At 42.3% G+C, this 21,307-nt stretch overlaps 1 protein-coding gene across 1 annotated transcript in view; it reads left to right on the forward strand.

Annotated features, from left to right (window-relative positions):
- Positions 1 to 18,808, forward strand: part of LOC142391890 (alpha-2-macroglobulin-like) — a 47,229-nt gene extending 28,421 nt beyond the window's left edge. The window contains exons 22-36 of the mRNA XM_075478073.1: positions 4,962 to 5,013; positions 5,166 to 5,249; positions 5,389 to 5,565; positions 7,321 to 7,402; positions 8,658 to 8,814; positions 10,441 to 10,515; positions 10,996 to 11,161; positions 12,514 to 12,710; positions 12,791 to 13,006; positions 15,700 to 15,818; positions 16,629 to 16,719; positions 16,801 to 16,869; positions 17,011 to 17,116; positions 17,233 to 17,274; positions 18,232 to 18,808. Of these exons, the coding sequence (XP_075334188.1) occupies positions 4,962 to 5,013; positions 5,166 to 5,249; positions 5,389 to 5,565; positions 7,321 to 7,402; positions 8,658 to 8,814; positions 10,441 to 10,515; positions 10,996 to 11,161; positions 12,514 to 12,710; positions 12,791 to 13,006; positions 15,700 to 15,818; positions 16,629 to 16,719; positions 16,801 to 16,869; positions 17,011 to 17,116; positions 17,233 to 17,274; positions 18,232 to 18,254 (1,656 nt within the window). The 3' untranslated portion in view covers positions 18,255 to 18,808. The remainder of the gene's footprint in view (positions 1 to 4,961; positions 5,014 to 5,165; positions 5,250 to 5,388; positions 5,566 to 7,320; positions 7,403 to 8,657; positions 8,815 to 10,440; positions 10,516 to 10,995; positions 11,162 to 12,513; positions 12,711 to 12,790; positions 13,007 to 15,699; positions 15,819 to 16,628; positions 16,720 to 16,800; positions 16,870 to 17,010; positions 17,117 to 17,232; positions 17,275 to 18,231) is intronic.
- The last annotated feature ends 2,499 nt before the right edge of the window (positions 18,809 to 21,307 follow it).

Below are 21,307 nucleotides of genomic sequence, written 5' to 3' on the forward strand. Positions count from 1 at the left end.
GTAGAGTAGTAGGCCTTCCACCTGACATGCCACCATTAGGAGAGATCGCTCATAAGATGGATGTTAGACCACCTAGGTGGAAGGAGGTTGAGGAGGTAGTCAGGCGTAGAAAGGCTTCATCGGCCCCAGGGCCAAATGGAGTCCCCTACTGGGTTTATAAAAGTGCACCTGATATCCTAATGTTTTTGTGGAAACAATTAAGAATAGTTTGGGAGAAACAGGTTATTCTTAGAGCATGGCGTAGGGCAGGAGGCGTTCTTATTCCAAAGGAGAACGAGTCTTCGGACCTGAGTCGGTTCCGGATGATCTCTCTCCTAAATGTAGAGGGGAAGATTTTCTTTAGTTTAGTTGCACAGAGATTAGCTAGTTATTTAGAAAAGAATAGCTTAATAGATACTACTGTGCAGAAGGCAGGAATACCAGGTTTCGCAGGGTGTTTAGAGCACACTAGCAAGATTTGGCATCAGATTCAGACAGCAAAGATTGAGAAAAAAGACTTGCACATTATATTTCTGGATCTAGCAAATACATTGGGATCAGGGCCACATAGCCTTATTTGGAAAGCGTTTGAGTATTTTAGAGTGCCTGTAGTAGTTGTTAACTTAGTAAGAGCATATTTTCAGGATATTAGACTGTGCCTAAGTGCAGCAGATTTCACAACAGGCTGGCAGAGGCTAGAAATAGGCATTATGGCAGGGTGTACGATTTCTCATTCCATTAGCATTTACAATGACGATGGAGATAATTATTAGAGCTTCCAAGTGGGTTGTAGGTAGAGAGAGACGTCAGGCATGTGCCTTACACCAATTAGAGCATACATGGATTATATGAAGTTGGTGTTTACAAAAGTGCCATGTATGAAGAGAATACTTGAGAGATTTAATAAAAATCTAAAGTGGGTTGGCATGAAGATCAAATCTAGTTAGTCTAGAAGTTTGTCAGTAAGTAGAGGAAAATTAAGTGATAGAAAGTTTGTAATGGATGAAGAAAATGGTACCAGGCAGACATGAATGATGGAGAGCAGGCAGTGCAGTTTGGGAAAGATGTTGCTGAGGGACTGGATAGAATAAATAAATCAGAGCTTCCAGGAAGGTTGAAGCTGTGGTGTCTGCAGTTTGGATTGTTTCCTAGGTTGATATGGCCACTTAGCCTGGAAAACCAGCGGCAACTGCTGGACGGCAAAATGTTTTGCCTGCGGTTGGGTCTGGCTTCGAACCACTTTTCATTTTGAAAATACTGCCCTGAATCTGGCAGATGGCAACTAAACCAATCACAACGCAGAGATGTGTTTTGAATCAACGCGGGCGGGGCAGAGGGTCAGAGCGTTGGCCTATAGGCACAGACACGGTTTGAAAGACAACGGGTTGTGCTCATCAACAATGTTCCGTTGTATCCATTCATCGGAGCCAGACTAAATTAGACATCCAATCCATTTAGGCTGGTTTATCAGGCTAATGGCCACTGTCTGTGTATGAGATTCCATTATTTGTTGTAGAAAAAATGGAATGATTAGTTATTTTTAATAATAGGAAGTGCCAAGGTGTTCCTAGATGCTTAAGTACTGTGGCACTGTATGGGAAAGGCATACCCCAGCTCCCAGTATCTAGTCTAGTAGAGGAGTTTAAATGTACTAAAGTTAGGACAGAGCTCCTGTTAGCTGGGAGTAAAGATGTGGCAGTTAGTAAGGTGGTTCCAAACCCAACCAAGGGGAGGAAGTGGAAACCAAGAATGGCAGCTCAGGAGGAGGGCCGACACGGTATATGTATTTGTACCGAACCGTGACGGTTCGGTACGCGCATTTCCACGCAGAATACACACGGTACGGAAGTTTTCTGAACGCGGAACTGTTATTTTGCAAGAGTTTCCTTCAGGACCCATTTAAGCACTGCCACATGCAAGCTCTGATTGGTCCGTAGAGATATACGCTTTCGGACAGAGTAGTTATAAGAACGCAGTTATCAGAACTGTCCTACTCGAATTTCGTTCTGATAACTGTCCTTCCCCAGCGGAGCTGTTTCAGTCTGCATTCGCACATGAGTCGGGACTGATGCGCCGCGCGCAGCCGTCTGCGTCAGTGACGTGTGAAGGCGGTAGCATGGTTGCCGCGTCTGTCACGGCGGTGGTGGACCGTGACGTCAAAATGACGTTTCAGGCCTGGCGCTTCCCTGGAAAAGACGGCGCAGCGCGTTGTCGTGCACCAGTCGATTTTTGTAACTTGGCGGCGCCGAGCACAACGAACCGGATGGACCGATGTGAGACCAGGCTCAGTGAGGAGGTGCGTTTGTACAGGTAGCTGTACGGAACTGCAGTGAAACAGCAAAGGGAGCACGTAAACTCCCCAAACTGGTGCACAGAGATGGGCAGAACTTTGGGGAAAGAGGGAGAGTTCTGTAAGAATGTGTGGAAGAAGCTACGGGACAGATACGTGAAGGCAAAGAAGAGGGCAGAGACTCTGTTGATGCCGGGGGCTTCAAACCTTCACCTCTTTTAACTGAATTAAAAAATTTAAATAATCCGAAAACTGCAGCAGTATCATTAATTACAGTATTCTTGCTCTTGACAGCGGCATTGTTTTCTTCTCCACTTTCCTGGTTGTAGAGTAGAGGTAACCTTCACGTAGCAGCGCCACGTCTGTGACGGAGAAAATTGCAACTACTGGCGCGCAACGACTTGCGCCACTATATGGGCCATTTCAGACCAGGGCGGCAAAGCGTGGCGGAATGGAAGCGATTTTCACCGGCGGAGGTGAAAATACATGGAAACAGATCTGTCCTTGCACACCGACGCGGCGGTAGTCGGGCGATAGCGGCGCGGAGACGCCTCCGTCCCGCGCTGCTTTTGGAAAATAGAACTCGAGCGGAATTTGGCCGGTGGCGGCCGGCGGTGTCCCGTTGAAATGAATGGTAAATGCAGACAGGGCTGGAGCAGAACTACCGCGGCCGCGGACTGTCCGGTGTGAAAAGCCAAGTTGAACACACCGCCTGATAACCGGCGTAAGACTGCCATCGTTTCGCTGCCGTCGTTTCGTTGCCGCCACGCCACGCTCTGGTCTGAAATCGGCCTATAGGGTCCTATGGCGGGCACGAACTCGTGACGTCATCAACACCACTCGCGCGAGCAGATGCGGCAACCATGCTAGAGCCTTTAGCCGTTAGACGTTTAGCGCTACATTCAAAAACAAAACAAAACCGGTAAAAGTAGAAAAAACACCACCAAGAAGCTAATATGGAGAGCGGGGAGGCCACCGTGTTCATGGTCTGCATGATGGTGATATTAATCATGGACAATCACATCAGGCGTCTAATATCGAGGCTGGAAGAGCACACAGAGAGTCAGGATCAAGCGCAGGTGATACTTCTTCGTTTCATGAAGGAAGAAAGGAGAGCAGCGCGCCGCAGACAAAGGAGACCAGTGTAAGTTTAACTTATTAAACACGTGTCGGTTCTGTCTGTGTGGTATGATGAAACATTTCAGCCGTGATAGCATGACATGGGGCGTAGCTACCAACCACCACACACCTCCGTCAGATGCGTATGTGTTCTATAGAACCATTAAAAGACCCGACCAATTACGTCTCCCAAATGTATTACAACAACCCCTGGATAGAATACATGCAGAGCAAAAAAAATTACAGAAGCAATTGGAATTTACATCGCATCTGCTATGCGCCCATATTCCACTGTAGAAGAGGCAGGATTCAGATGTCTATTACATGTGCTCGAACCTCGCTACACGCCTCCTTCGGCACTGTACCGAAAATGTACCGAACCGTAGGTTCCGTACCAAGGTACGTACCGAAACGTGAATTTTTTGTACCGTTCCACCCCTACTCAGGAGGCAGAAGCAACTCTTAAGCTGGGCATACACTGTGCGATTTTTTTCAATCGCGCGATTCAGCTGCTGCTCATACTGTACGAGTGAATCGCAAGGGTTAAAACGTCACAGCTCACGATTCCTGTTCTCACACTGTACGACCCGATGGTCTGATGCGATCTGGCTGCTCACACTACACGACACGTCGGACTCGGTCGCCGGTCGCTGCCATGCTGTTCTGTTGTCTTTTTCTTCTTCTGTTGACAATTTTTTCTTCCGTGCCTTTGTTTGCGCAAGCGTAGTGTGACAGGATGAGGTAAATCGGCTCGTCCAGCTGCTTCAACTGTGCGAGAGCCTCACGAGGGGCGACCAGGATTTCAAACAAGTTTGATTTTCATCCGATCGATTGCTGCTGTACTTGAAGATACATTAGTGACAATAATGGGTTGGATTCCAATAATTTTTGAGACAGAAACAATTTTATTGATAAAGAATCTCACGAAACCATCACTGCTGAGAGTTAAAGGAATACCTGTCTCAACAGAGCTCAGACTCTTTATCAGCTTGGCCACAGTGATGAAAAGAAACCTGGGATTGTTCTTATTCTCTTCTATCAATGATGAATAATAAGCAGTTCTAGCTTTCTATATAAATAAAATTGAATTGAATTATTATTTAATTAACCAACTTATTTTTCAATTGTATTGTAAATAAGCACAGTGGATTTGAATATGCCTGACCAGCTTTACAAGTCTACAAACTCTCTAAATCAAAGCTCATTTTAAATGGGAATTTTTATCTCTTTCAACTGACTTTGCAAAATGAACATGCCAAAATGCAAAGCAATAACTCTAAAATCCAGCAAACAAGAAATGTGAAAGGACTAGCAAAAGACCAAAATCCAGATTAACAATGTGTGATGACCCAATGAGTCATGATGACAGACATCCAAATAATTACATCACTCTGTTTTAGCATCATTATACACATTTTGTTTTAGTTCTAGTTCATTCTCATAATAACTAAAGGTTTGTTTAAAGTAATGGACAAGTGTTCAGAGTGCTGTTACATTTTTACACATCGATGACTGATTTAGTTACCATTTGCTTCCATCTTGAAATCATCTTTGCCCTTTGTCTCTCCAAAAGGCTGAAGGAACACCACAGATGGTCAGTCACAACGCTCTGCTGTGTCCTGCAAGTGAGCGTGCACAAACCAACATTCAGGCCAATTGACAGACAAAATATAAATTTGATTTGGCAAAAAAAACATCACTAACATGTCTTAAGTTTCATTTAATGGACTTGCACCAGAGAAGTCTAACTTACTTCTTTCTATTCCATTCCTGCCAGAGAGACCTGCGAAAAAGAAAATCTCTCTTCTGCTGCCTGAAATATTTGTGGCTGGATCAGAAAGAGCATCTGTCTCTGTACTGGGTTAGTTATACCACACTGAGACTTTTGAATTAATTTATTTTACTCTGTTTTTTTTTTTATTCAGACTTCCAACCTGTCAAGTGAAACGTGTGCAGAGTGGAATCTTTTAGTGTTTGTTATTCCAATTCTGCTTCTGTAGGTGACCTGATGGGCCGAGCCATGCAGAACCTGGACAAGCTCCTGGCCATGCCATATGGCTGCGGGGAGCAAAACATGGTGCTGTTTGCTCCCAACATCTTCATCCTCAACTATCTGAACAGCACTGGTCAGCTGACCCAGAAAATTCTGGAGAAAGCAAGACGCTTCCTGGAGAGCGGTAAGCATTCAAATTCAAAAAGAATTTGTTGTAAATATGCCAGATTGAGCTCAGGAGCTAATTTCCATCTGCAGTTGTCTCAATTTATTATTAAATATTTACTAATTTGAAATATGTGTCCCATTTATTAATTTCATTCACTACTTTGTATTTATTAGCCTACTGAAACAGATATACTGTACCACATAAAATCATCAACTTGTTCATCTTAGTTATCATAAAAAGAGTTTGAAAAGCCTTAAAAAAACTAAGGCAAAATGCTTTTGTTTTGCTCTGTTGAACTGGAGTTAGCCTAACTTGCCTATATATTGCTACAAAGTGAAATTGTTTTGCAGTGCTTTAATGTTAATGTCATTTGTTGGAGGTATAGCAGATACAGAAACACACCCAGATACACATTAATCTAATACTCACAAATAATGTGGTCCTATTAAAAATAAATTGTCCCCATTTGGGCCTTGATACAGCTTAGCAAGACACTTTAAGCAGCAATTTCAGCACCAACTTCCAGGTGGAAAATTTTGACCTAAAATGATTATTTTGTGTTTGGTATATCCATGTTAAGGAAAACAAATGGTTCCAATTAGTCCAAAAACAGTGTATCTAACACACCAAGAGCCCAAGTTTTGACAAAATAGTTTTTGATGAATCTACAGTTACTGTCTTTTTCCTTGGTATGGTGCCACATTTTTGGTAAGTAATACAGAGCAATAACACAGTAACTGCAAAATAAGGGTAAAACATAAAATAAAATATGAGGATTAATATAAACAAAGAATAAGCTAAAATAAAGTTGCAAAACTTCCACATGTCCATTAATCTACCTACAACAGTTTAGGCTGGACGACAGGATAACTTTAAAGTCCTTTTTCTCAGTTCTGCACTTTTTGCTTTGTAGGGCAGTATTGTACAACCAGTTTAATTCTAAAACCAATAGTGACACATCCTCCAGCACTAAAATACAATGTTCTTTTTGAAGGAAAAGATTGAATTCTAAATACATTAGCCGCATTCGCACTGTAGGAACCTTTGGCAGTTCCTATAACCTTTTAATCCACGGGGCCGTTTTCTCACACACAGGAACTCAGGACCATGGCCCTCAGTTCCTGTAACCATTTCAGCTCCTTCTCCTCAGCTGGGTCTTTTCTGGGTTCTATAGGAACACATCTGACCCGGAGGTGTTTGGTGGTTGGTAGCTCCGCCCCTTGTTATGCTGACACGGCTGAAATGTTTCCTCATATACACAGACACAACCGGCGCGTGTTTAATAAGTTAAACCTCCACGTTGTCTCCTTTGTCTGCGGCGCTCTGCTCTCCTTCCTTCATGAAACCAAGAAGTATGGCCTGCGCTCCATCCTTCGTCTCCTGACTCTCTCTGTGAGCTCTTTCAGCCTCCATGTGAGACGGCCGATGTGATCGTCCATGATTAATATCACCGTCATGCAGACCATGAACACGGTGGCCTCCCCGCTCTCCATATTAGCTTCTTTGTGGTGTTTTTTCTTCTCTCCTTACTTGTCATGGGTTTTGTTTTGTTTAGTTGGTGAATGTGGCGCTACAGTAACACGTCACTGTCGCAGACCGTTGTGTCGCATCAGTCTCTATCAGGTCCCGACTCATGTGCGAATGCAGACTGAAACAGTTCCCCTGGAGAAGGACAGCTATCGGAACGGAATTCGAGGAGGACTGTTCTTAGAACTGCTCTGTCAGAATGCGGCTAATATCCTGCCTTTGCTTCCTGTCTGTGTGTTGTAGGATATCAGAGGGAGCTCACCTTCAAACATGATGACGGCTCCTACAGCGCCTTTGGGAAGAACGATGAGTCTGGAAACACATGGTCAGTAATGGGAATGAGTGGGTGCTGCGACTCCACAATCATGACACTTATAGCTTATAAATAAACTTTATGTATGAACTAAAGAGGAACCAGAGAGAACAAAAATAGGACTTACTCGGATAATAACTTGTTCAAATCAAATCAAAATCAAATCAAATTTATTTGTATAGCACATTTCGATTCAATTCATTTTTATTTATATAGCGCCAAATACAACAAATGTCATCTCAAGGCACTTAGATAGTAAGTCCAATTCAAGCCAATTGGAATTCAATTAATTAATAATAATCATAATTCATAAAATAATCCAATTCGTTCAGATAGAGCCAATTCAAAAACAATTTCCTAGCTAAGAAAACCAACAGATTGCACTGAAAACGTTTTGTTTTTCGGACCAATCTCCCCCAATTTCATGTACAAACAATTCAAAGTGCTTTACATAAAATAAAAGTATTGAAGCAGGGAGTGGAAGAACATAAAGGGAAACAAATAAAATGATTTAAATTCATTTAAAAACAAGCAACAGTCTAGATAAGTTAAAAGATACCGTGCAGATTTCATGCATAGACACATGAGAAAAGAAATGTTTTTAACCTGTATTAAAAAATGTTTAAAAATGTTTGAATGTAAAATTTCAGTTTTAGTCGAGTTTATTTAAAACTTTCCAAATCACTTAAAAGTAGAATTAGAAGTTGTTTTTACTTAGAGCAAAATACAGTAAAAAAAAAACGTAGTGATATTTGAGTCCTCATTCTGCCTGCAAAGCATTTTGATGTTCAGTTCGGCTTCATTGCTTTGATCGGCTTTTTTTCTGGAATGTGCCGTAATGAACCCTCCAGACAGACAGACACAGACACTTTCTAACTACAGCATGTGATGACTGTTTTGCTTTGGTCTGATTAAAAGGAGTACATTTATCAGGTGGAGCCAAACATGACTCCAACAGATAGCCAATGTGACACTGCATCTACAGGACAGTTGTTTAAAAAAGACCATTGTAACGCAGAGATATGCTCAAACTAATGGCCAGAGGAAATCCACTTTTGAACATTATTGTGTAATGTTTAGATAAAATGACTTGAGCAGTAATGATTGTGTTGTTGTACATGCTGCTCCCGATGTTCTGATTCGATGGCAGACATGGTGCTGTTACACAATTGTCCAGCCACTGGGTTAATTTTGAACTTCCCAACACAGGCGCACATGGTTTGCTTTCCACAAAGTGTGTTAGTATTTTGTGTGTGTGACCTTCCAGGCTGACTGCTTTTGTGATGAAGTCCTTTGGTGGTGCAAGACCATACATCTTTGTAGATCCGCAGCACATTGAAGCTGCTAGGAAGTGGCTGTCCAAAAATCAGAGGGATGATGGCTGCATTGGATCTGTTGGAAAGCTCTTCCACAATGGGATGAAGGTATGGAACTTTCTGGACTACATAAGGCAAAGGTACAATGTTAACTCAGTGCTAGAGGTGATTAAAATAGGGCTTTTGGGGCTTTTGTGCCTTTAATGGATAGGAAAGTTCAGAGAGACAGGAAGCAGAGAGAGAGGGAACGACATGCAGCACAGGGCCGTCTGATACGGGACTCGAACTGCGGCCAGCTGCAGCGAGGACTATAGCCTCTTGTACATGGGGTGCCTGCTCAACCCACTACGCCACAGACCACCCCTGTTTTATTATTGCAAAAGTCTGTTGCTCACAGGCTTTCATTTTGTAAAAGTCTGTTGCTGTATGCTGCTAGCCTAGAAATCTAGACGCCCCTAGCGACTGCAAATTGAATTTGCTCCCGGGCTCAGTCTAGTCAGTTGTGGTCGTTTTGCGAGGCTGAAAATCGAAACTTAATCAGGCCAATCAAATCGTGAGGAGCGGGGTCGAGGTGTGACGTTTCAGTGTGTAGTTCCAGAGTGGTAAACAATGGCTGCGACCAGCGAACAGTCTTTCGATTTGGCTTTGGCAACGACTCTAGAAGATTTAAATATACAGTTTTCTTTGCGAGACAAACAGATAACTGCACTTAAGTTTTTCTTGAAAAAAGGATGTTTTCGGAGTTTTGCCCTCCATGTACTTCCGTCGCACTGACTACGTAACCCTTCTTCATCGCTCTGATTGATTGTTGCGCCATTCTATTGTGTGGCGTTGAGTGCAGAGGCAACTTAACAGACAACCATTTATCCCACCCACACTGCTATCCAGCTTCACTAGACCCCTGTACAGCTTTTTGCTGGAGGGGTCTAGTGAAGCTTGCTAGGCCAGTCTGCTGCGGAACCGGAAAAAAGAAAGTAATCGGCGGATCCACCAAACATGGAGAAGGGTACGGAACTTTTACTCGGCCATTTTCCTTTTAAAGTTCTTCCAGACGGCGGAGTCGACAGAACCAAAGTCATCTGTAAACACTGCCAAGTTGAATTGTCTTCTCAGCGTAGTAGTTCCAGTCTAAAATATCACTTAAAGGCAAAACACACAACTGATAGCAGCAAGTCATTCAAGGAAACAGACAGTGGAGCGAGGCTTCTACATAAAAACTACCTAAAAATGCTGATGTTAAAAGTGTGTTTGCACAACAAATGTTATGGCACTTTCATTCATATGGCAGCACATTTAAAATAAAGCTAAATGCTAAAAGCTATTCACTACTTCTGAATTCATTTTTGGATTTTGCGTAAAAATGCGATTAATTGCGATTAATCAGGGAAATCATGTGATTAATTAGATTAAACATTTTAATCGTTGCGAAGCCCTAAAAAATATATTTGAGAGCTGTTGATTTGAACTGCTTTATGCAGGTCACAGCCAGTATTCACTCTCAGTGATTTAAAATATTTCTGCATGTGTAATAGTGACATTTTGACGTCTTTGCCTCTTAGTATTCACTTATTCTTAGACCGCCTCCTACAGTAATAAGACAGACATTTTAGAGTGGCTCTGTCTTCTCAAACACTGACCAGCTTTGGGTTTTGAGCCGCTGGGTGGTATTTTGGAAAGACGTCTGGGGTTCCCTGTATGTGTGACATGGTGCTGCTGGCTCTGTGCTTCCGTCAGGGCGGAGTGAGTGATGACGTGTCCCTTACGGCGTACATCGCTGCTGCCATGCTGGAGCTTGATGGAGATGCCTCCGTGAGTCTGACACCACTTCTTTTTTTTCTTTTAATTATCATTTCAAATGTTGACTATTATGAATATCACTTAAGTCACTCTTAAATAGCGGTTGCTATTTTTCAACAGGATGAATCTAGGAGAATGGAGCCTATAGATTTACACAGTCACCAAAATAGATCTAGGAATGTGAAAAACAGTCATATTTTCTGTCTAATTTGTTTGGTTTTAAAGAAGTCATTGTATTTTGAAGACATCAGCTTCTTGGAGTATATGCAGTTTCAGGAATATGGAGTGGTCTCTTTTAAACTTACCTGCTGCCCTTCAAACAATGTGGTCATGCTTCTTTACTGTCACTATATGGGTACAGCTTGTTCTAAAGGCTGCCATACAAAACTGCTCTCTATTTTTTACAGTTTACAGATCTACTGTATGAGTTCTGACGTTTTTTCCACTTCCTGCACATAGTCTCACCCCCTTGCTTTTTTGACTTTGCGTCAGGACCCGGTGGTGCAGAACTGCCTGAGGTGTCTGAAGGCAGCAGTGGCTGCTGAGATGGACAACCTGTACACTACCTCTCTGCTGTTCTACACCTTCACTCAGGCTGGAGACCAGGAGACCAGGAGCAAACTCATCACCCTACTGGACCAGAAGTCCATCACAGAGGGTATGACCATTTAGAAAAAATAGATAAATAATTCAGTAATGCCAGCAGCACATTTGTGAAACAAGATGAAATTACATCCTTGGGAAAATTGGCTATTGAAATAGTTTTTTTAATAAAGAAGCTAGATTTGCAGGAAAAATGAAAAGGCTCAATGTAGTTCAGTTAAACTCTGACCGATGCCTAAATCCTACATTCAGTACACATTTTGAGCAATCGTAAGCAAAGTAAGCTTATTACTTTAATCATTTGTAGGGCATATTTTGCATAATGTATTAAACGATATGAATACACAAGTCATACATAAAATGCTAGAAAGGAATGCAGTATGGTTTCTGATTCAATTTCAATTCATTTTTATTTATATAGCGCCAAATACAACAAATGTCATCTCAAGGCACTTAGATAGTAAGTCCAATTCAAGCCAATTGGAATTCAATTAATTAATAATAATCATAATTCATAAAATAATCCAATTCGTTCATATAGCGCCAATTCAAAAACAATTTCCTAGCTAAGGAAACCAACAGATTGCACTGAAAACTTTTTCTTTTTCGGTCCAATCTCCCGTCCTGAGCGTGCCTGAGGCGACTGTGGAGAGGAACGACTCCCTTTTAACAGGAAGAAACCTCTGGCAGAACCAGACTCAGGAAGGGTGGCCATCCGCCTCGACCAGCTGGGGTTTGAGAAGACAGAAAGGGGGGGAGGGCTGCAGCGGCGGCGGCACTGTAACACCATTCAAAGGATATCTGTTGGAACAGGGAAACACGAGTTGATGACCACAATAATATCACATATACATAAAGAGAGTAAAGTGAGGAAAGGTGTGACAGATGAGGCCCCCCAGCAGTCTAGGCCTATAGCAGCTTAACTATGGGATGTTTCAGGATCACCTGAGCCATCCCTAACTATAAGCTTTATCAAAAAGGAAAGTTTTAAGCCTGGTCTTAAAAGTGGAAAGGGTGTCTGCTTCCCGGACATTTACTGGCAGCTTATTCCACAAGAGAGGGGCCTGATAACTGAAGGCTCTGCCTCCCATTCTACTTTTAGAAACTCTGGGAACCTCAAGTAAACCTGCAGTTTGGGAACGAAGTGCTCTGTTAGGAAAATATCTTATAATGAGATCTTTAAGATATGATGGAGCTCGGTCATTAAGAGCTTTATATGTAAGGAGAAGAATCTTAAATTCTATTCTGAATTTAACAGGGAGCCAATGAAGAGAAGCTAAAACTGGAGAAATATGATCTCTCCTGTTAGTTCTCATCAGAAATCTGAGTCTCGTTCTTTTAAACAAAGTTCACAAATGTAGTCTTTGCTAACGTCTCTATGGATTACTCCACTGTGGTGGCTGGCAGGAGGCACCCGCCACTGGAAGAGAGAGGGAGCTCCTGGGAAAGGCCTGGACTCTCTGGAGGTGGAGATGACCTCTTATGTTCTGCTGGGTCTGCTCCACGATCCACCCATGCCAGCTTTTGCTTTGGGTTACTCCAGTGGCATCGTGCGCTGGCTCACTCAGCAGCAGAACGCGTACGGTGGCTTCTCCTCCACACAGGTAGCCCAGACCACATACAAGTTTAACATTTCTGGAGAAGCTTGTTCCGAAGCAACACATTTAACAAATGTCATCTACAGGACACTGTGGTGGCCCTCCAGGCCCTGGCCAAATATGGAGCTGCCACCTTTACTCCAGAGGGCAGCACCACGGTGACGGTGACGTCTTTAGGAGGCCTGAACACGGAGTTCAAGGTGAATCAGGACAACAGGCTGCTGTACCAGGAGGAGAAGCTGAGCGAGATCCCCGGGGAGTACACCGTCTCCGCTCAGGGCCAGAGCTGCGTACTGGCACAGGTATCCCTTCACGATCCCCACAGCGATGACGGGGTGATGAGCAGGAATTTGCTAAATAAGCAGGAAAACACTGACTAGCTTTATATTGATGTCTGCTCTTTCTGCTCTAGGTACAAAGAGTTTCTCATGTTACCCAGCAGCAGAAAAAAAAGACATGAAAAGTTTTCCCTGAAAGAAATTCTCATCCATTAATTCTGTCTCAATTATTCTTAGCTGCAACAGAACAAAAGCCAACATTATTCTTTAAAAGCACAGCTGTGTCTGAGAAAGGCTGCCTTTTTACTAAGAGTGCATTTTAAAAACTTTAAAGTAATAAGTAGGGCTGGGCGAGTAATTAATTATTTAACGCCGATAAATTTTTGATTTTTTTTAATTAAAAAAATAAAATAATTTTTAGGACTTTTGTGCCTTTTAAAGGGGAACTCCGGGGCATTTGAAGCGCGTTTCCATTGCTAGAGGTTGTCAAATACTGATAGTAGGACACAGAGAGGTGCACATCTGCGCTCCCTGTGTGGAGATCGCGCTGTTCGCGCAGCCTGTCATGCGAGGCTAATACGTGGTGGCTAAGGGGCAAGAGCTAACCCTTCCACGTAAAACAACAACTTGCACACAGCAGAAACGTCACACCACTTTATAAACCATCCGACAATAAAGTCACAAGCCTTACCATCAAAACCAAATGCATGGTTCTCACATTACTGGCATGGGGACGTTACAAAACAACTTTATAAACAGCATGTAACTCACCGGCTGGTTGTAGGCTCGCGCATGTGAAAGCCCAAAAGAGTCAATGGACGATAATCCCATTTACAAAACAATTATTTTCTCTAGAAAAACTGCGTTCAAGTATTTAAAACATTACAACAATACATGCCCAGTAATAATATATGAGAACCATGCATATGGTTTTGATGGTAAGGCTTGTGACTTTGTCGGATGGTTTATAAAGTGGTGTGACGTTTCTGCAGTGTGCAAGTTATTGTTTTACATGGAAGGGTTAGCAGTTGCCCCTTAGCCACCACGTATTAGCCTCGCATGACACGCTGTGCGAACAGCGCGATCTCCACACAGGGAGCGCAGATTTGCACCTCTCTGTGTCCTACTATCAGTATTTGACAACCTCTAGCAATGGAAACGCGCTTCAAATGCCCCGGAGTTCCCCTTTAATAGAAAGGAAATTTCAGAGACAGGAAGCGGGGGGCCGAGAGAGGGGGAACGACATGCAGCACAGGGCCGTCCGATGTGGGACTCGACCTGGGGCCAGCTGCAGCGAGGACTATAGCCTCTTGTACATGGGGCGCCTGCTCAACCCACTACGCCACAGACCACCCCTGTTTTATTATTTATTTTATTATTGTAAAAGTCTGTTGCTCATAGGCTTTTATTTTGTTTTTTATTCTGTTGCTGTCTGCTGCTGAACCGGAAAAAAGAAAGTAATCGGCGGATCCACCAAACATGGAGAAGGGTACGGAACTTTTACTCGGCCATTTTCCTTTTAAAGGTCTTCCAGACGGCGGAGTCGACAGAACCAAAGTCATCTGTAAACACTGCCAAGTTGAATTGTCTTCTCAGCGTAGTAGTTCCAGTCTAAAATATCACTTAAAATCCAGGATCTCCTACCCTACCTTTGAGTCCAGCGAAGCTGCATTTTGAAAATACACAGGTAAAAAGTCCCAACCCTTTTCTTCACTTTCCCCGCGAAGGCACGCCTCTAGAGTACATGAACGAGCACGAAGGTGCACGAGCGCTGTTCTGACAGCAAGCATCGATCGTTGCCGTATTTAGTATTTAGTTTATGCTAACTATACGTTTAATAATGCTAGGTGCTAGCCAAGCTGGCTCTAGTTTAGCTTCCTGCCAATCATTGTGAACGATCCGTTCACAATGATTGGATACTGTTTTTCCTAGATTGTACATTCTAGAGGCCACTAAAACTTTTCATATTTGTGTCAAAACTTTTAATTAATTTGTTGCAATGGGGGTGTGAAGAGTATTTCAAGCAATATGTAAAAAAATGTTCCAGAAAAAGAACCCCTACCCCGCCTTTTAAAGGCTAAACACACAACTGATAGCAGCAAGTCATTCAAGGAAACAGACAGTGGAGCGAGGCTTCTACATAAAAACTACAGAAAGATGCTGATGTTAAAAGTGTGTTTGCACAACATAATGTTATGGCACTTTCATTCATATGGCAGCACATTTAAAATAAAACTAAATGCTAAAGGCTATACACTACTTTTGAATTCATTTTTGGATTTTGCATACAAATGCGATTAATCAGGATTAATCAGGGAAATCATGTGATTAATTAGATTAAAAATTTTAATCGTTGCCCAGCCCTAGTAATAAGAGCAGTAGGAAGATATTCAAAAGAGTCGAAAGGCTGGTTTAAAGCCACAGCTGCATCGGTATATCTCTTTTTGAATTCACAACTTTGACGTAGCAGCATGTTCATGTGATATTTTTCATGTTCTTCTAAAGTGGTTATTTTGATGTATTCCACAGAACTTCTTTTCAGTTAGTAAGTTTGAATTCAGCAAACCATACCGGACCACCACTGTCCTGCTAGCAGCCATAGCGCTGACTCTTAATGCTCTGCTGTGTTATACACCGAGGCCACAGACGACTGAGCCCGATCAACATCTGTGTGTACATCTGCTGTATGAAATGGGATATTCAATGTGTCTCTGCAGATCTCCATGCATTTCAACATCCCCCCTCCTGCCGACTTCTCTTCCTTCAACATCTCTACAAGCACCATGGCTAAATGTAGCAGCAGCCGGCCACAGCTCATCCTCTTTGTGCACGTCAGGTAATCTGCGGTCGTGTACGACATATTAGATGTGAACTGACCAAAACAGAAAGTAAATTTAAGTAAAAGTGAATAAAGTAGGGCTGGGCGAGTTAACTCGTTATTATCGCGTTAACTTGTTAATTATTTAACGCCGATAAATATTTTATCGCACATTAACGCAGGTTTTATTATTGTAAAATTTTGTTGCTGTCTGCTGCGGAACCGGAAAAGAAAGACCGCTACAGGTGCTCCTCGGTCTCTGTGTGAAGCTCACGGACCTAACCGGCGCTACTTCCTGTTTTACTTGTTTCAACATAAAAGCACGTATTTCAAAATAGATTTAAAAAAAAAAAACTCCTGCATTTACAGCCAAGTTGGATTGTCTTCTCAGCGTAGTAGTTCCAGTCTAAAATATCACTTAAAGGCAAAACACACAACTGATAGCAGCAAGTCATTCAAGGAAACAGACAGTGGAGCGAGGCTTCTACATAAAAACTACAGAAAGATGCTGATGTTAAAAGTGTGTTTGCACAACATAATGTTATGGCACTTTCATTCATATGGCAGCACATTTAAAATAAAACTAAATGCTAAAAGCTATACACTACTTTTGAATTCATTTGTGGATTTTGCGTACAAATGCGATTAATCTTGATTAATCAGGGAAATCATGTGATTAATTAGATTAAAGATTTTAATCGTTGTCCAGCCCTACAATAAAGCAAATTTTCTCAAGATTTAGAATATTGTCGTGCAGTTTGTGTTAAAGGCAGCCCTGCTGGAGCTGCTGCAAAGCGTGAGCGCTGCTGTGGTGTTTGACTCTTACAGGTATCAGGGCAGGAGAGAGGAAACCAACATGGTTATTATCAACATCAAACTACTGTCTGGACACGTTCTGGATCAGAGCTCCCTGAAGCTGGTCAGTTCATTATACTGATTAAACTCTTGATGCTTTCACATTTGGGAAGAACATGTACTGATTTGCTGTGTGTCGTCATAGTTACAGAACAACAGCTCTGTGAAACGGGTCGATGTGGATGAAGGCTTCATTAACATCTACTTGGATGAGGTGGGAAGCACGGGGGGTGTGTGTGTGTGTGTGTGTGTGTGTGTGTGTGTGAGAAATGGGATGCATAAAGATGGAATGTTGCTATTCACACGATTCCATCTGATACAAGAAAAAGTGATTAAACTCGTGTTTTTCCTGCAGCTGAAGAGGGATAAAACTCAGATCTACAGTGTGACTCTGGAGGACGATCAGCGGGTCAGAAACCTGAAACCAGCTGTAGTTAAAGTCTACGACTACTACCAGACAAGTAATGGCCTCTGATGTCCACTTACATCTTTACAAGTAGAAGGAGCCTGCCTCCATCACACCAACCCTCCTGATTTTTAACCTGGATGCACCTGTGTTTTTCCGCTTGTATTTCAGGTGATGAGGCGGTCACTGAGTACACGTCCCCCTGTGCAGAGAGTACGTACAGCTCTGAAGCTTCACACTGATCCCTCTCATTTTCCTCTTGTGCTCCGTCCAATGTAGTACAATCTCACAGGCTTCTATTGGTCGATATATGTCAAAGTGAAACACTAATATAACAGGAAAAAGTATAAATAATTTTTCTTTAAATTTAACCCTCCTGTTGTCCTGCGGGTCAAAAGTGACCCACTACCATGTTTAGCTGTAGACAAAATACCTTAAACTATCTTTTTCCAACTGTAAATGATTATGACTTTACCTAAAGGGACCCCGTCATTAGAAAAAATACTTTATTTTTGTTTATGTTTCCATGTGGGCTGTACACCACTAGGGTACAAAGATTGTCTTATGGGTCATTTTTGACCCGTGAATTATAAAAACATTTAAACACCTTGAAGTAATTACTTCACATTTATATAATAGCAATAATAAACCTTTATTATGTAAAAGAAAACTGAGAAAACAAGAAAATTGTTGGTCCAACTGACAGTTGGTTTGTGGTTTAAAATAAATAAATAAATAAATTAAAAAAAAAAAAGTGTAATCCTGAAAACTGGTGATTGTCTTTTTGTATTGTGTAACAAAAAATAAATGATAAAAAATTAATAAATTGAGTTGAATAGATAAATAACAGGTGGTTTCATCATACAAATAGATTTTGGATTTAAAATTTAATTAAGTTGCTTTATTTTGGGGCTTTGGTAGGGCGGGTCATTTTTGACCCATAGGACAAGGGGAGTAAACAGAATGTTAAGACCACACAAGGGTTAGGAACTTTAAAGTTGGAGTATTTTAAACTGCAATTAAACGTATCTAAAGTCTGCAATATTTTCAGGGCTCTCCTAAAAATAGCACTGTTGGAATACTTCATCTTTTGCTCTGAGTTCAAACTGGTTACGTGTTGCAAGCCCATAATCTGTGTAGACGGCGAATGTAAATGTGTTTTCTCTGCAGATGACACCACCAACCAGCTGTGAAATCACTTCCTGCTAAGCCGTGCTGGGACTCGTTGCAGTTGTGGGAGAAATCAGTCAAACGAGGAAAGTTGTAGGTGTGCGTTGCTGTTCTTTTTAAACTTCTGTTTTGCTGTGTTATATTGTGGGTTATTTTTATTTTGGTCATAAGTTTAAATTTTTTTTCATTTTTTCCCCCTTAAGTTTTTCATGGTTTTGGTTCATGTATCTCACATGTTAATCTGGTTTCTGTCCATCACGTTGCATGTAGTGTTTGAGGAAAGCAGCCGATACTCTGATAGTTGTTTTTAATAGATTTGACAAAAAATCCATATTATTCATACATGAACATGAGAAATACAGGGTACCAATTACACAGTATGGTCCGTGTACTGATTGTGAATCCGTTTCTTTGAAAAACAAAAACTACAGGCTCTCGGGTTGCTAGGTGATTTATTCTGTGTGCATGTGCACCTACAAATGTGTTCTGTTGTACCAGTAAAAAATAAAAAAGGTAGATTGAAATGTCACTACTGTACAATTTTAAATCTAACTGCAATAAAAGTTCTACAATGACAAAATAAGTAAAAATTGTTCTTTTCATACAATACCGTTACATTTCAACATTTTCTTTCATTCAGGCAATTTCTTTATACTTTAGATTTTCTTCTTTTCAACATATCACTGTAATGACTACACCGCCTACTACTAACAGCCATTATTAAACAGCCCTGCCAGCGTCGAAGAGTTTGGAACTATAAAGGCAAGGAGGGCAAATTATATTAAAGTCATTTCACTAGTCTATTTCACTTTTCTAGAAGTAAACATGTCACCATCTCAGGCACCACAACCAGAAATATCATTGCTGTACTGAAACATGAAACTCAACAGCAGTTCCGTGTACTCCGTAAATCGCACTGTAGTTTGTCCTCTTTTCTCACACACACAAAAACAAAGAAACTGACAAAAAACAACACATTGATGATCAACATCTTACAACAGAATGACCCTCATGCATGAAGGCCTCAAGTCACAGTGGGGACACAAAGCAGGATGTCACTGATCAGGAGTTAGTTCATTATTATCGTAGATGTATTATTTAATTTTTTTTAGATTCCAGGTTTGATAACCGTTAGAAATCTGCCAACCTTATTTTACTGCAATATTCAATATAGCCAGGCTGGGCTTTAACTGCAATTAATTCACTCTTTAACATCAAATAAGGGAAGATTTAAATGCTACTTCAGCAAATTGGACTTTAAAGGGTCAGATGAAAAAAAAAAAAAAAAAAGTGTCTTCTTACTTTTTCTGGAGAAATTCTTCTAATTTTACATTACACAATTAAATTGTCCATTATTAGGAAGGCAAGTGCCCATAACCATAAAACAAGCCATTTATAAAAGGGTAAAAGCCAAAATAACATTGAGGTAGTTTTTCCTTAAATTTTGGTAGTGATGTCCTCCCAACAGCCAAACGAGACAAAAATACAACCTTTGTACCTTGTACCTCTTGTACCTTTCTTGGTGAAATTTCCCTTTAAGATTCATTTAGAGTTCAGCAGTGACCACACTGATCCCCACTGTGCCCAGAGCCTTGGGTTTAACGGCCTGTAATGTCGCTTTAGGCAAGTGTCTCCCCAGCTCCACAGAAAACTGTACGACAGCTCAAACGCCAAGTAAAACGCATTTCTGTGATTGTAGCCGAGTGAGGCTGCGATGCACGTGGCATCCATGACGAGACACGGTCAAGGCACGGTTCTGAATTGCATTAGTCTTTTGTGTTGATCCTGTGGTTGCTGCTGGCTGCTTCTCAGCAGTGTAGTCAAATCCTCAAGTTAGCTAAAGGCTACTTGGCAAATGAATGTGCATGTGGACGTAGCGCACCTCCAAGTCTGAGACCATGGTCTTCGGCCGGAAAAGGGTGAAATGCTCTCTCCGGGTCGGGAATGAGATCCTTCCCCAAGTGGAAGAGTTCAAGTATCTCGGGGTCTTGTTCACGAGTGAGGGACGAATGGAGCAGGAGATTGACAGACGGATCGGTGCGGCGTCTGCAGTGATGCGGGCTCTGCACCGGCCCGTCGTGGTGAAGAAGGAGCTGAGCCAGAAGGCGAAGCTCTCGATTTACCGGTCAATCTATGTTCCTACCCTCACCTATGGTCACGAGCTGTGGGTAGTGACCGAAAGAACGAGATCGCGAATACAAGCGGCCGAAATGAGTTCCCTCCGCAGGGTGTCTGGGCTCTCCCTTAGAGATAGGGTGAGAAGCTCGGTCATCCGGGAGGGGCTCGGAGTAGAACCGCTGCTCCTCCGCATCGAGAGGAGTCAGATGAGGTGGCTCGGGCATCTGGTGAGAATGCCTCCTGGACGCCTCCCCGGTGAGGTGTTCCGGGCCCGTCCCACTGGGAGGAGGCCCCGGGGAAGACCCAGGACACGTTGGAGAGACTATGTTTCTCGGCTGGCCTGGGAACGCCTCGGGGTCCCCCAAGAAGAGCTGGAGGAAGTGGCCGGGGACAGGGACGTCTGGGTCTCTTTGCTTAAGCTGCTGCCCCCGCGACCCGATCCCCGGACCAGCGGAAGATAATGGATGGATGGATGGATGGTGGACGTAGCGCATAACAAGGAAGCTAAAGAGCTCACTGCTGTCCTTGAAATGTTTGGTCTAACTCAGCATGTGACTGAGCCCACCCACAACAGAGGGCACACTCTAGATGTGCTCATTTCAAGGGGTGTTATTATTTCAAACGTGAATGTCGTTGATGTTGCTTTATCTGATCATTTCTGTGTTTTCTTCGACCTATCTACTTTACCCAAAACAGCAGCTGGGTCTGCAGTTGTTCGGGGAAGACTCATAAATGACAGAACAGGGAGACAGTTTATGGAAATGATTAGGTTTGAGAACACCCTGTGTTCTGATGTTGATGATCTGTTGAACTCTTACACATCAAGTCTCTTAAATGTTTTGGATACCATTGCTCCTGTCAAGGTTAGAATGGTTAAAAGTAGGCAAAGGGCGCCATGGAGGAAAGAAGAGTCGGTCAGGGCACAAAAAAGGGAGTGCCGGAGAGCCGAACGGAAATG

Source organism: Odontesthes bonariensis, chromosome 11, assembly GCF_027942865.1.
Source record: "Odontesthes bonariensis isolate fOdoBon6 chromosome 11, fOdoBon6.hap1, whole genome shotgun sequence".
Classification (NCBI taxonomy): Eukaryota; Metazoa; Chordata; class Actinopteri; order Atheriniformes; family Atherinopsidae; genus Odontesthes; species Odontesthes bonariensis.